This window comes from Corvus moneduloides, chromosome 6 (assembly GCF_009650955.1).
Source record: "Corvus moneduloides isolate bCorMon1 chromosome 6, bCorMon1.pri, whole genome shotgun sequence".
NCBI classification, from domain to species: Eukaryota; Metazoa; Chordata; class Aves; order Passeriformes; family Corvidae; genus Corvus; species Corvus moneduloides.
In genome coordinates this window covers 61723066-61734922 of record NC_045481.1, presented here as the reverse complement: position 1 = coordinate 61734922, position 11857 = coordinate 61723066, and the positions used below count along the sequence as shown (strand labels likewise).

The 11857-nt window shown below is 38.2% G+C and overlaps 1 protein-coding gene across 11 annotated transcripts in view; it reads right to left on the bottom strand.

Moving 5' to 3' along the window:
• Window positions 1–736: 736 nt before the first annotated feature.
• PPFIA1 (PTPRF interacting protein alpha 1) overlaps window positions 737–11857 on the bottom strand; it is a 53742-nt gene continuing 42621 nt past the window's right edge. For 7 of the 11 annotated variants that reach the window (XM_032111010.1, XM_032111000.1, XM_032111005.1 and 4 more), the window contains 9 exons: window positions 11456–11518; window positions 10896–10922; window positions 9338–9513; window positions 9147–9244; window positions 8038–8213; window positions 7408–7476; window positions 5802–5967; window positions 4477–4547; window positions 737–3135 (listed from right to left, as the gene is read on the bottom strand). In XM_032111010.1, coding sequence (XP_031966901.1) covers window positions 4489–4547; window positions 5802–5967; window positions 7408–7476; window positions 8038–8213; window positions 9147–9244; window positions 9338–9513; window positions 10896–10922; window positions 11456–11518 — 834 coding nt within the window. In that variant the 3' untranslated portion in view covers window positions 737–3135; window positions 4477–4488. The remainder of the gene's footprint in view (window positions 3136–4476; window positions 4548–5801; window positions 5968–7407; window positions 7477–8037; window positions 8214–9146; window positions 9245–9337; window positions 9514–10895; window positions 10923–11455; window positions 11519–11857) is intronic. The other 4 variants (XM_032111007.1, XM_032111011.1, XM_032111008.1 and 1 more) reach the window with 2 other exon arrangements.

The following is an 11857-nucleotide window of genomic DNA, read 5'->3' as shown; positions in this document are numbered from 1 at the left end:
TATAAAACCACACGGTACTGCTACCTAACTACAATTGCCCTTTCCCCCCCCAAGCCCCCTACTATTAACAAAAAATGAAATTAATAAAATGTAGAATAACTTGTGCACCAAAGCTACAACCCTGACAATGGGAAGTGAAAAACTTTCATTTTAAAGGCAAAGTGATTCTTTTGTTTCTTTAAAAAGTACCATCCCCAAACATAGAATGTCAGTTTTCATTTACCTGAAAATTAATTTTCCTGCCCCTCCCTCTCAATCTTTAGCCTACACCAAGTTCCAAAAATACATTCTGCTTTGAACTACTGCTTTACCTGTTCTCCAAATCTTGGCGTGATAAATCACCACTTCCCACATGACACTCCTATAGCAGTTTAAAAGACAGAGTTCAAACATCTGTTTTGAGATTCCCCGTCCTTTAAACATGCAAAAATTGCAAGTTTAAAGTTCACTCAGATAGTTCTGAAGCATGCAGACAGAATGCATAGTTTAATTTTTTCAGCCCTCTTTCCAACTAAAGCCATTAGAGACATTTGGCAATTTACAAGACATTGTATTTAATCAAGTGTTATCTAAAGATCACTGTAACAAACCCAGGTGCCTTTTCCATGTGCAGCTTTCTTTCAGTGGGGTGTGTGGGAGTTATTAAAATTGAGCAAGACACGTTTTTCTGGATTTCTCCAGCACAGCTCTGCTGTGTAACTGAGAAGGAAGTCACCACACAGTTTGGCCAGTTCGCGAAAGCTTTCGCCATTTCACTCATTTATTCTACCTCTCATGTCAGTTCCATTGTTCCATAACAGTTAAGGTTTTACAGCCTCGAAATAATAAACGCAGTTTCTGTTCACATTTTACAAGTCTATCCCGCATTGGTTTCACTTTTGAGAAGCAACAATACATGACTTTGAACACCTACTATCACATCAGTGACCAGCAACGCCTAGGCAAGGTTTCTCTAAACAGCAAGGTTTAGCTGAGCAGTGAGTCAGGATTTCCTTCTGCAGTTTCATTTTAGTTTTTTCTAGAAAGATAGATTGTCTGAGAATATAAAAGAGACTGCAAATGAACAGACAGCAACTCGTACAGACAAGCCAGACAAACAGAGATGCATTACTGAACAAGGTTTGGAGCATCCATGGCAGTGATTCTCCAGGCATTCCAGATCCTGCTGTTGAGGACCTGATGAAATATGCTTCACTACTGCTTCCAGTATCCTGCAACTTTATCCTTCTGTCTTCTACTCAAGGAAATGGTTTACAAATATATCGAAATAGACATGAACAGCCCTACTGTGACCCCATTTTGCACTGGTTCCCTTGACTCGTATGTTTCTCCCCAAATATCACTATGGTCACGATCCCATTTTATTACCAAAGCAACTGTTGGTGCTGTCTAGAACAGCACTTCCATCTTCATCATGTGGACCAGAATACACTGAAGTTGTATGACAGGTCTGGTTTACTATTTTAAAAAGCAAATCATAGCTCTAACTATGAGTAGAAGTAGGCAATAAAGCAGTTTTTTTCCAGAAAACTGGTGTTAGTGCATATGAACTCGAACACTTCCAAAGAAAATGTCACATTGAACGGAATATTTTTGCTACTGGAAAAAGGTCATCATTTGAAACCAGATCTATAGGGCAGCAAACAATCATTAAGATGCTTTATTGACAATATCCACTCACTGCAAAAGTTTCTGCCTGCATACAATTAGATCTTAGCTTTTCCATAGTGTTTTATTGGCAGTGGAAAATGCGTCAGTACTTTATTGAAAGAAAGCAATAAATAATACTGTGATAAAAATAGTTCAAAAGTAGACTGTACATATTGTTACATAATCTGAAAATACACAAAAGATTAATAGAAAAACAGAACAGTAACAATGGATTTCAGTTTTACAAGCAAGTTAAAAGTGGAAAACAAAATAAGAAAAAAGACATGCTATATATATAGTTGCATAATAAATAATGCACCATCTGAACAGATTCTTGCTGGCTTTTTAATATGCCATTTACAAGTGTCAGATACATTTTCTACTCATACAGTCCAAAATGGCTACAACCATCAAAATGAATGTCCAGACAAGTCTTTAGAACAAGTTTACAAAACACATAGGATGACTTACATAAGAAAAGTAAGGCCTTTATTAGAAGATGCACTGCTTTTTTTCAGCCCATCATTGTACCTTCATCTTTCACTACTCATTTGACAGGAGGCTGCAGTGCTTTAGGATTGGTCCATTAAAACTGGTTCCACCAGCATCTTTCCACCAAGTGTTTTCAAGCAAAAAGGTCTAGGACAAAAAAAACCTCTCTGTGGCCTGTGGCTCACAACCAGGAATCATTATGAAGTCTGTCTTCCTCAGGTGAGGAAAAGCAAAACTAAAAGCAGTCCTTGGTTTATGGCTTGTTTTCAGTCACTGCTAAGAGCCGCGATACAAATACAGCACGGGCTGTTACCACTGAGGCAATCACTCCTCCAACGTGTCCCGCAGGGTTAGGAGCTCCTCCCAGCTTTGCAAACAAGTTCTACTTTAAATAAAGACAAATTGCCACTACTTGACACATCCTCTGTGTGGAAAGGTACAGCTCTGAGAAGAACAACGCTCGTGTACCGTCCCTCCTACGTCAACAAAGGCTCACCTGAAAAAAAGCTGGACTTGTTTTCAGATCTAAGCTAAGAGCTCCAAAAGACAAAATATATACTGCTCGGTGTCATGATACTTTTACAAAGGTATTAAAATCCTTTTCACCTTCAGTTTCATTATTAAAAAACAACGATAATTACAGTAACTGCATAATTTACAAAAACCCTATATTGCTCATAGGGACATATACATACAAGCATTACAGTACATTCAGTTGGAAAGACTAAAATTAGAATAAAAAAATCAGCAATGATTTGATTTGTAGACTGAATAGAAACAGAAAAAGTAAGTAACTATATAAATGAGAAGTCACATAAATATAAGAAACATTTAGATTCTAAAATATTTTCTCTATAGTACTCATGAATTTATTTGCTAATTAAAAACTCTGTAATAAAATATCTCAAAGTGTCCATTTAACAAGTATTAACAGGTTAAGGGTTCCAAATGTTCAAAATGCTGCATATCACCGGTAGAAATAGTGTGGGTAAACTGCAAAAACAACAAACAAAAACAACACACAAAAAGAAAAAAAACAAAACACAAAAGATTCCATTAGCAGTTTTTAACCAACATTTCCTTCCAAGATTCTCACAAACAGCTCAGCAGTGCAGCAGACATGCACTGAATTACTGCCATGCCACGCTGGATATAATTTTGTTGCCTCCTGCAATCTCCAGCTTCAGTGCAAAGTAAAGCAATGAGGGCAAATATTTCTGCCTCGAGGATTTCCATCCCACATCATCTGACTACAGAAAATCCTGAACCAGGGAGAAGAATCTGGGGGAGAGGAGACTTAAAACTTCGGTTTCTTGAAACTAATAATACTTTAAGAGAGCCCCTGAGATTATGAACTGACACACTCACATGGTCTGAGTTGCTACATGCAAGTTTCCTCTCTCAGCATTTCATATGTAAGAACTCCTTAGAACTCAACTCATACTTGCAAAAAGGTTCTGAATTTGAAGAAGCAAATACATGAGTTGGAAGGGATGCTACCAGTAAGAAGAAAGAAGTTGCAAGCAGAAAAGATAATTTACAGTCCATGAAAGATACCAGTGAGGGGGAAACATCCACTGAATTGATTTTTAAAAATTCATTATAGTTTAAAAAAAAAAAGATCAGTTTCCTGACTTGCTTGCAAAATCAGAGAATCAGAATCAGTACTGTGCCATAAGAAAATACAGCAGAGGCTGCTGCAGGAACATTCCAGACTGATCTTTCACAAGCCAGAGTACGTGGATTTCATGTTACAACACATCAAGCTGCCTTTTATTGGCAGCACTGCCCCCAGCTCCCCAAATTTAGGCTGCAGGTAGCTAAATCCAGCCAGCCAGCCTAAGCAATCACAGTGGCATGGAGTGTCCAGGAACTGGGAAACTGCAGTTTTCCCTGTGACAATTCAATACTGAAGCATGTTTTAGTGGGACCACTCAGACCAAGCAAAGACTCAGAGATCAACAATCTGAGCTGCAATGTCACACACTGGATTGTTTTCTTTCCTTTCCATTCCTAATTTATTCTTTTCCTCCCCTCCCCACTTCCACTAGCTGTGTTTCATCCAACCTCTGATTCCAGCATTTTCTACAGAGCTATTTAGCACAGGCTCTTTTTGAGGCTGTTTAAAAACCTTCACAAGAATAAAGTACTGACAAAACCCACTATTTACACATTCAGTCTTTGTTGTAGGAAATAAACTCTGGATTTTCAATATGACAACCTACCCTCAAAACTTGGACTGTTTTCTAAGTGTGTAAAACCACTGTAGTAAAATCCCTGCTGTTTTTTTTCACAAATAGCTGCTTTAGTGTTATTCCTATCAGCTTTACTCACCAGGAGAAGGCTTTAACAGGAGTAGGTCCTTACTGTAGCAGAATCCAATCTTTGTGTTCCTGATACACTGCCTATTCCAAGAAGCATGGGAAGACATGCAGAACACAGCATGCATGTTAGTTTTCAAAAAAAAAAAAACCCAACCCCTCCACAGCAATGGTGATTACAGCTTTGGTACTCACCCAACTCTAAGGTTACAAGTTAGAACAGCAGAATTTATTTTACAGTTTGTATATTAACCACTTCTTGTTCCAGGGGCTAACAAAAAAGAATTCTAAAGAAAGACCTGCGTGCCAACTAGCACCTGGAAACTGGCAAAGGTGATTTTGTAAGTTATTTACTACTTTATGTAGTTTGCAAATATTTAATATTTAACAAAGAAAGTGGTTTTACATGGTAAAGACTTAATTTACTTTCACTTAGAGAATCTTCCACATGAATTCTGGACAATATTTTGTGCTAGTGACAGTATCTAAAATTTAGAACAGCTTAATGAGAGTAGCATCAGATGCAAAAATTGGTTTTTTGAGCTTTATGAATAAATAAGGGTTTTCAGAACCTGAGGCAACTCTGAAAGATTGTGTTCTCACCCTGCCTGTTCCAATAAAAAACATTTTATATTTGTTTCTACTTGTCTCTTGTAAACTAAATTCAAGTCAAAGTTTATTCTTATGTTGCTACAGAGACGGTTTTTAAACAGACAGGATCCCTCATGTGACAGGTGATCAGCTTCCACTTCCAGGTGGGATTTCTGGGGTCTGCTTTTGTTGGTTTGAGTTTTTTTAATTCATATCTGTGTGTGCACACATATACACAAAGATCACTAAGTACATAGCAATGAATGAAACTGATTTCAAGTATGCTCAATATTGAAGTGGCCACTGCAGGAGGGGTAATGGACCTGGCTACTTAAGTTTTACTAATCTCAAAATTATCTGAGGGGGTTTACTCACATCATTTTTGAATGCATTTTATTGCATTTCAGAAATGGGGCTCATATTGGTCTAATTGCTGCCAATTAGAAATTATGCATCATGTGATTCAAAAACTCCTTACTAAGCTGTCATTTTATTTCTCCACTTTAAATTACATTTATTTCTAGCTATGATTCTCATTTTGTTACTCCAGTGATGTAAAAAAAGAAACTCCACCTCTAGTACAGCTTCCTGAAATGACAAAGCACCCTATGGTTAAACACAGTGTTATAAATACAACCATGCACCAGGCAGATGCTTTTATGCAGCAAAAAGGTCATTTGAACTTAATTCCCCTGGAATCTCAGGCAAAAAAAGCACATCATGCTTAAAATTATACAAAATCAATACCATCAATCTGCATCTTCTTTGGCTGCATAGAGGGTGAAGACATTGAGGTTGTAACTCTGAAATTTGCAGGAAGAGTCTCTGCTGATCCAGCAGCTAAACCTCTTATGTCCTTTGGTCTAAACTTCTTTCTCCACGAAGGTGCTCTCCTAAAGCTCTTATCATCATCCTGTCATATTGACAAACAACATTAGCAGTGCAAAAAGTGTGGGATTGTTACTGACATTAAAAGGATTACTGACAAACTTAACTAAATGTATCACCACTGAAGGAGGTGATTGTGAGGAAATAAAAAGTAAGTGTATTAAATACACTGCCAAGCAGGGTTTTCCTTAAGCACTTGGGTAAATGTAACTTAATTACCCAAGTGCATTCTCCTTTCCCCATTAATACATCTGCATCTTTCAAGCAATATTCCCACCTCAGAAATATAAACTGTATTTAGTAAGTGCAGCATTAAGTCCCACTTCCAAAAACATCTTTGTCAGAGAAAGTATTGTGTCAGTGCAAATATTCCCACTGGGCAGCTCCATTTGCCAGCTTCCCATTTAGAAACAGTTCAATCCTTCGAATGCTGTTTTAGCTCAGATTTATTCCCTTGTACAATTAGGAGATAAGTGCCTACATTATTTGAAGAGATCTTAATGATCAAACTGCCCTGTGCCACTAGAACAGAGCAAACATCCGTTCCCTCAAAGCTCCTTTTGCAGTTTGAAATCTCCATGAAAAATACTTCAGAAAACCATCAAGCTGCTTTCTGATGGGTTATTAAAATCTTGGTAGAGATGCACATGGGAACAGAGCAGTCAGGAGCTTCCCCTTCCCCTGTCCTCTTCCTCATCCCAGCAGCAATGTTTTTGAGACTGGTTTCCTGAGCTGAGGTTAACCACAGAAGGGTTTTGCCACTTCAGCCTTAATCTGGACCACTTTTGCCTACATGTGCTACCACATCAACTCCCATCAGCACCAAAGATGAGGCAGCATGGAGTTAATTAAGATTCTCCTGGGGAAGTAACATCAATTTGAATCTGTTCACTGAGCAACTTAAAAGGTTAAAGATGGAACACTCTATCATCTGTGCTGTGGGTGCACAAAACAGCCTCACACTTAGAAAGCTTTATACTCATTTTGATGCAGTTTATACAGTAAGATCACAGGCTGCCCAACAGAAATTACTGGTCTTCTGCAGCAGTATGAATCAAAATTAACATGAGATTTCTTAAAAGCCCCTCGAAGCTCTTTGAAATACTGCTCTTTAGGATAAAGCACCTTTCTCTATCACAGCTTGTTCATCTGCAATGCTGGTCGCTCATTTTCCCATATTTTAGATAAAGAGGATTCAGCCCAAAGTGCTGCTATTAGACATTAACCACATGAGCTACAAAACCAAATTTGCAATTGTTCCCAATACTTTCATATTCAAAGGCATCTTACCAAAATATACAAACCCTGCTGTATTTAGAAACCATCAGGGACAGGGAATTTCACGTTAAGGTTTCTGTCACCATTCTGTCAAAAGCTTAAAGAGGTTCAAGCTAAATTCTTTCACTGAGCAGGTCTGATAAAGTTTCCAGGACTGTAAAATGGGTCAACAACTCGAGTAACTTACTTCATCAAGTCTTCTGTCAGTGCCCATAGCAAGAAGGTTATTGAATTCCCTCTCCAGAACAGCACGAGCCTGAAGTTTGTGGTATGAAAGAAATGGAAGTTAATTACAGAAGATTAGCAATTAGTAACCTATAAATGATTTTAAAAATTTAATAGGACCCAAATTGTTTAATGCTTTCTTATCAGATTAACAAACATACTTCGTACTTGAAAAGTCAGTACTTGAAAAGTTACAGTTTAATTTGTAACTTATTAAAAATTTAAGGAAGACTTAACAGCTCTCCTTTAGTTGCAACATGAAAGTTCATGATTCTGGCTCAAACTTAGTTATTTCAGAGTAAAAACTAGCAAACAACAAAAATGATGAGTTTCACACTACTGTTGTGAAGATGGGCTATGAGGAAAATACTAACATAAATATTAATGATTTTTTGCTCAAGCAAATTTACCAATGAGAATTGTTATTAACAACTAGAGAACTATTAGAAAGGCACGATTTAAAGTTTCTCTCTTGCGTGACAATGGACAACTTTCCATTGCTGAAGTTTCTAGATGCTCTTAACTGTGAAAAAAAGCAATCAGCTCCAGTTTTAACCTTCCCAGAGGCCTAAAGCACCTCCTCCTTGCTTACCTGTGTGTTTTGAGTGGGGATTTGCAGCAGGAGAGCTAATGCATTGTAATCAAAGGATTCATCTAAGGCCACAAGTGCACCGTGAACTCCGCTCTCGATCAGGTTGTTCGCGTATTCCTTAAGGCCGATGGACATGACCCAGTGGATCATCCTCTCATTGCTCCACACAAGGACATCTAGGGAGGCAAAAACACAGTGCCAGATTCATTGTAACACCATTTCTCTGAAGCAAATCAGCCACAGTCATGAACTGGATGACCGGATTGGCTTGGAGTGGAAAGTAATACATATTAGAAGTCTGCTGGGAGGTGGTTCACACCCTAACAGTTTAGACTTAAATACTCCAAGGAGAAGTTCCCCAGGGGCAAGAGATGCATCCATTCCATTCGGGAGGCTAAAAACAGCCTACCAGCCACAGCCCTAGCTTGTTTGCTGCCAGTTAGTTGTGATTCCTGGGAATGTTCTCAGGCACAGTTAGCAAATTAACCACCAAAAGGTATCAATGCTTTAAAAGGAAAAAGCAGGCACAGAACATTCTAAGCAAATTTTAGACTCAGATATCAGAAAATACTTCTGATATTAGGCAGGGAAAAAATTTCTATGGGAAGTCTTGGAAAACCATGAATTCCCACCCTGCTTTCTCTTATTCCTTCTCTCTTGTTCAATAATCACCATGAATCTGGAAGACATAACTACCTAAGTCACTTGGATATTTTTTCATCAACTGCTAGGTAATAAAAATTACCAGCCACAAGCAACAGCAAAATGATGCAGATGTAAAGTTATGTCAAAACAGGGGAAAAGAAGAAAATAAAGAAAAAAAACCCACCCAAAAGCATGTTCTTAACTCTCATTCTCCTAAAACATTTCGTTTCAAACTTCAGAGCAGTATGAGTTTCAAAAATGTTCACAAGTAGCACAAGTAAATGATTTAATGATGTGTTTTATCATTCAGTGTTCAGTGCCTACATCCAGACGCCTTGTGCATTTAACACTTGATATTTTATAAGTGATTCCTTCCTCTAAAGCCTTTCCTTTGTTAATGAAATTTTGAGGCTGATCAGTGAAAACAGGGCAGAATCAGACTGAGGTGAAGACAATGCACTAACCTTTAATTTCATTCTGGCTTTCTTCTCTTTTTCTTTCCAGTTCTTTTCGGTCATAATTCAGTCTTCGGAGGCACATAATTCCACACTGAAAACTGTTTCTGTTTGGACCAGAGGAAAAAAAATTGGAACAAATATTTAGAGATAATGGAAACATTTCCTGTGGGTGAGGTCTCCAACTTCAGCCTCTTTACCTGTGGAAGCTGTCCACCATTTTCAGCTGCCCACGCAGGTCTTTTTTAGTTAAGTGATCCAGCATCCGAGCATCCACCAGACATTCCATGAAGTAGCTGCGGTACTGAGGGAGCCCCAGGCTTGGGAGCCACTCGTTGCCAATCCACTCGTGGTTCATGTCACCATAGGCTAATGTCTGGTTTGAAAAAAAATTAAGGAACAAGCTTATTGAAATGAGAAATGAAAAAAGAAAAGCTACTTTAGACAGCCTATTTTAAAGAAATTGCTTATTTAATTCTTAACCTGCAAAGATAAGCACATCAGAGTACTGAATACTATGTGTATGTTTTCCAAACAAGTCACCCTCGTGGAGAAAAGCAGGTTCAGATATTCAGATCAGCAAGTAAAACTGCCTCAATTTATATCAAGAAATAGCATGACAAAATATGCAAGAGGCAATAAAATTTTTAAAAATACTGATCTGCGCGGTTGGATAGCAAAAGCCATAGAATTTCATTGTGTTGAGATGTTGCAAATACTCTCTCTCTTGAAAACTGGGGGGGGGGGGAAATCTTATTTTTCATGTCACTTTATAAAGAAAAGATATCAGAAAAATAACTGCAGGCCTTTTTAAAGACAGTTAGCTATTTTCAGAAACTGATAAAACTGAAGAAGAAGCCATTCTAAATGCTAGTCCTTATCCTAAAGACTTTTCCCATTACAGTTTTGATCTGCAAATCACCAGGCATTTTTGTAGAGAAAACATCTATAAAGATGAGAGTTTCTTAACTGTATATCTAATCACTCCTTGGGCAACAAAACCCAGAAGCTCCTTTTTTCAAAAGTGTAATAATTGAGATTTTTCTGTTAAAAGTCAAAAGCTTTATTTCTCCTCTAGAGGAAGCACCTTCCAGAAAGGAGCAAGGCCACAGGGAAATGCACCTAAGCCATCAGAAGGTAGAAGAGTCAAAGAGCTCCTTACTCTGGGCTTGTTACCACTGACAATCAACAAATGAGTAGCTGAGATGTAGTTAATGGGACTTAAACCAGGTTTAAGCTGGAGGGCAGCCAAGCAAGAAGAGCCTGTACTGTCCAAAGGTATGGATCACGGGTAAACCTCAAGTTTTGTTTATATCCCTGTATAAATACTCAGCTACATCAGTGCCTGAAAATACAATTAGGATTTGCCACCACTTTAAGGCAAAACAATTAATCAAGGGGGATTACAGAATTAGTGCATAGAAATCTACTTAACCATCCAGGACCAGGGTATCTTGTGGCACACCTGGGATGGTGGCTGGGTTGGACAGGGATTTTCTGCACAGAGCAGATATTCCTCTAGCAATTCTGGCTTCCCCAGAGAGCCACCCCCCACCAAAACATTAAAATATTTAAATCACATGTATTTCCCAAGTGTGCATTGTACAGAGATAAGCCTGCAGCTTCCCCCTCTCCCACTCCCCAGGTCACACCCAGAATCACTAAAAGCTGCTGGTCTAAAGGAAAACCAGATTCTTTCATGCTCTAATGATTGTGACAGTTTACATACAGTCCATAATATTAGATAAAGTTTCCAACCTGAGCCCAGCTTCCCTCCTCATCTTCCTGTTAGGTGGTTAGGAAAGCAAAAGAACACACATATATTAGTGGTTAAGTTTAGTAAGGAGGTCAAAGTTAACGGTGCACTGCAAGACTCTAAATCTACTGCATACCAAAGGATCTAGATAAAGCAAGCATCATGCAATGTAAAAAATTATACACAAGGCATTTATTTTTGTATGAGAAGTTGCAAACCCCATCTACTGATTAAGTTTCTGGAGAGAAGAAATTTCTGCACCAATAATTCAATTTGTCTATTTGTCAATCAAGTCAGAGCTCCATTTTACAGATCAGAATTTTGTTTACAATCTTATCAACGTTGATTTTTTTTTTTCCTCCCTTCTGGAAAAAAAGCTATCAAGATGCAGATTGCAAGGTTAATAATTAGAAGAAGCAATGATCCAGAATTTTAGTGCGTTATTTTGAAGAAAAAAAAAAAAAAAGACCAAAAAAAAACAGACCAAAAGGTACTTGATTCAAATGTTCAAGAAGTGGGAAAAGCACTCTAAGGAAGAGAAGTGGCAACACTGTAAACTAACCGTTTGTTGTGTGGCTGTAAGATTTTCCATCTCTTCATGTGTTACCCAGACATTTCCCGTGGTCTAATATGAGCCCACAGGGAATCAATCCCATCCAGTGAAAGGAAAGCAGTAACAAAGAGGAGAGGTTGCAGAACAGATAAGCAATCGGTACATGTAAGGAGCAGGCATGGGCAAAGCAATGGTCTCTAAGTCAGGTACAGCTACTGAAAATCATGGCATGCAATAAAAGCCTACCCACAGGGATCAACTTCTTCACAGATATTAACAAAACTGAGCGTCAGAAACAGCTTACAGGACTTCATTAATGGCTAAACACTCAGCTCTGCTCTAATCTGAAAAATACATTTGTAGTCTAGCACATAACCCCAGGAAGAACTTTAGACTGCAGGGCAGACAGAC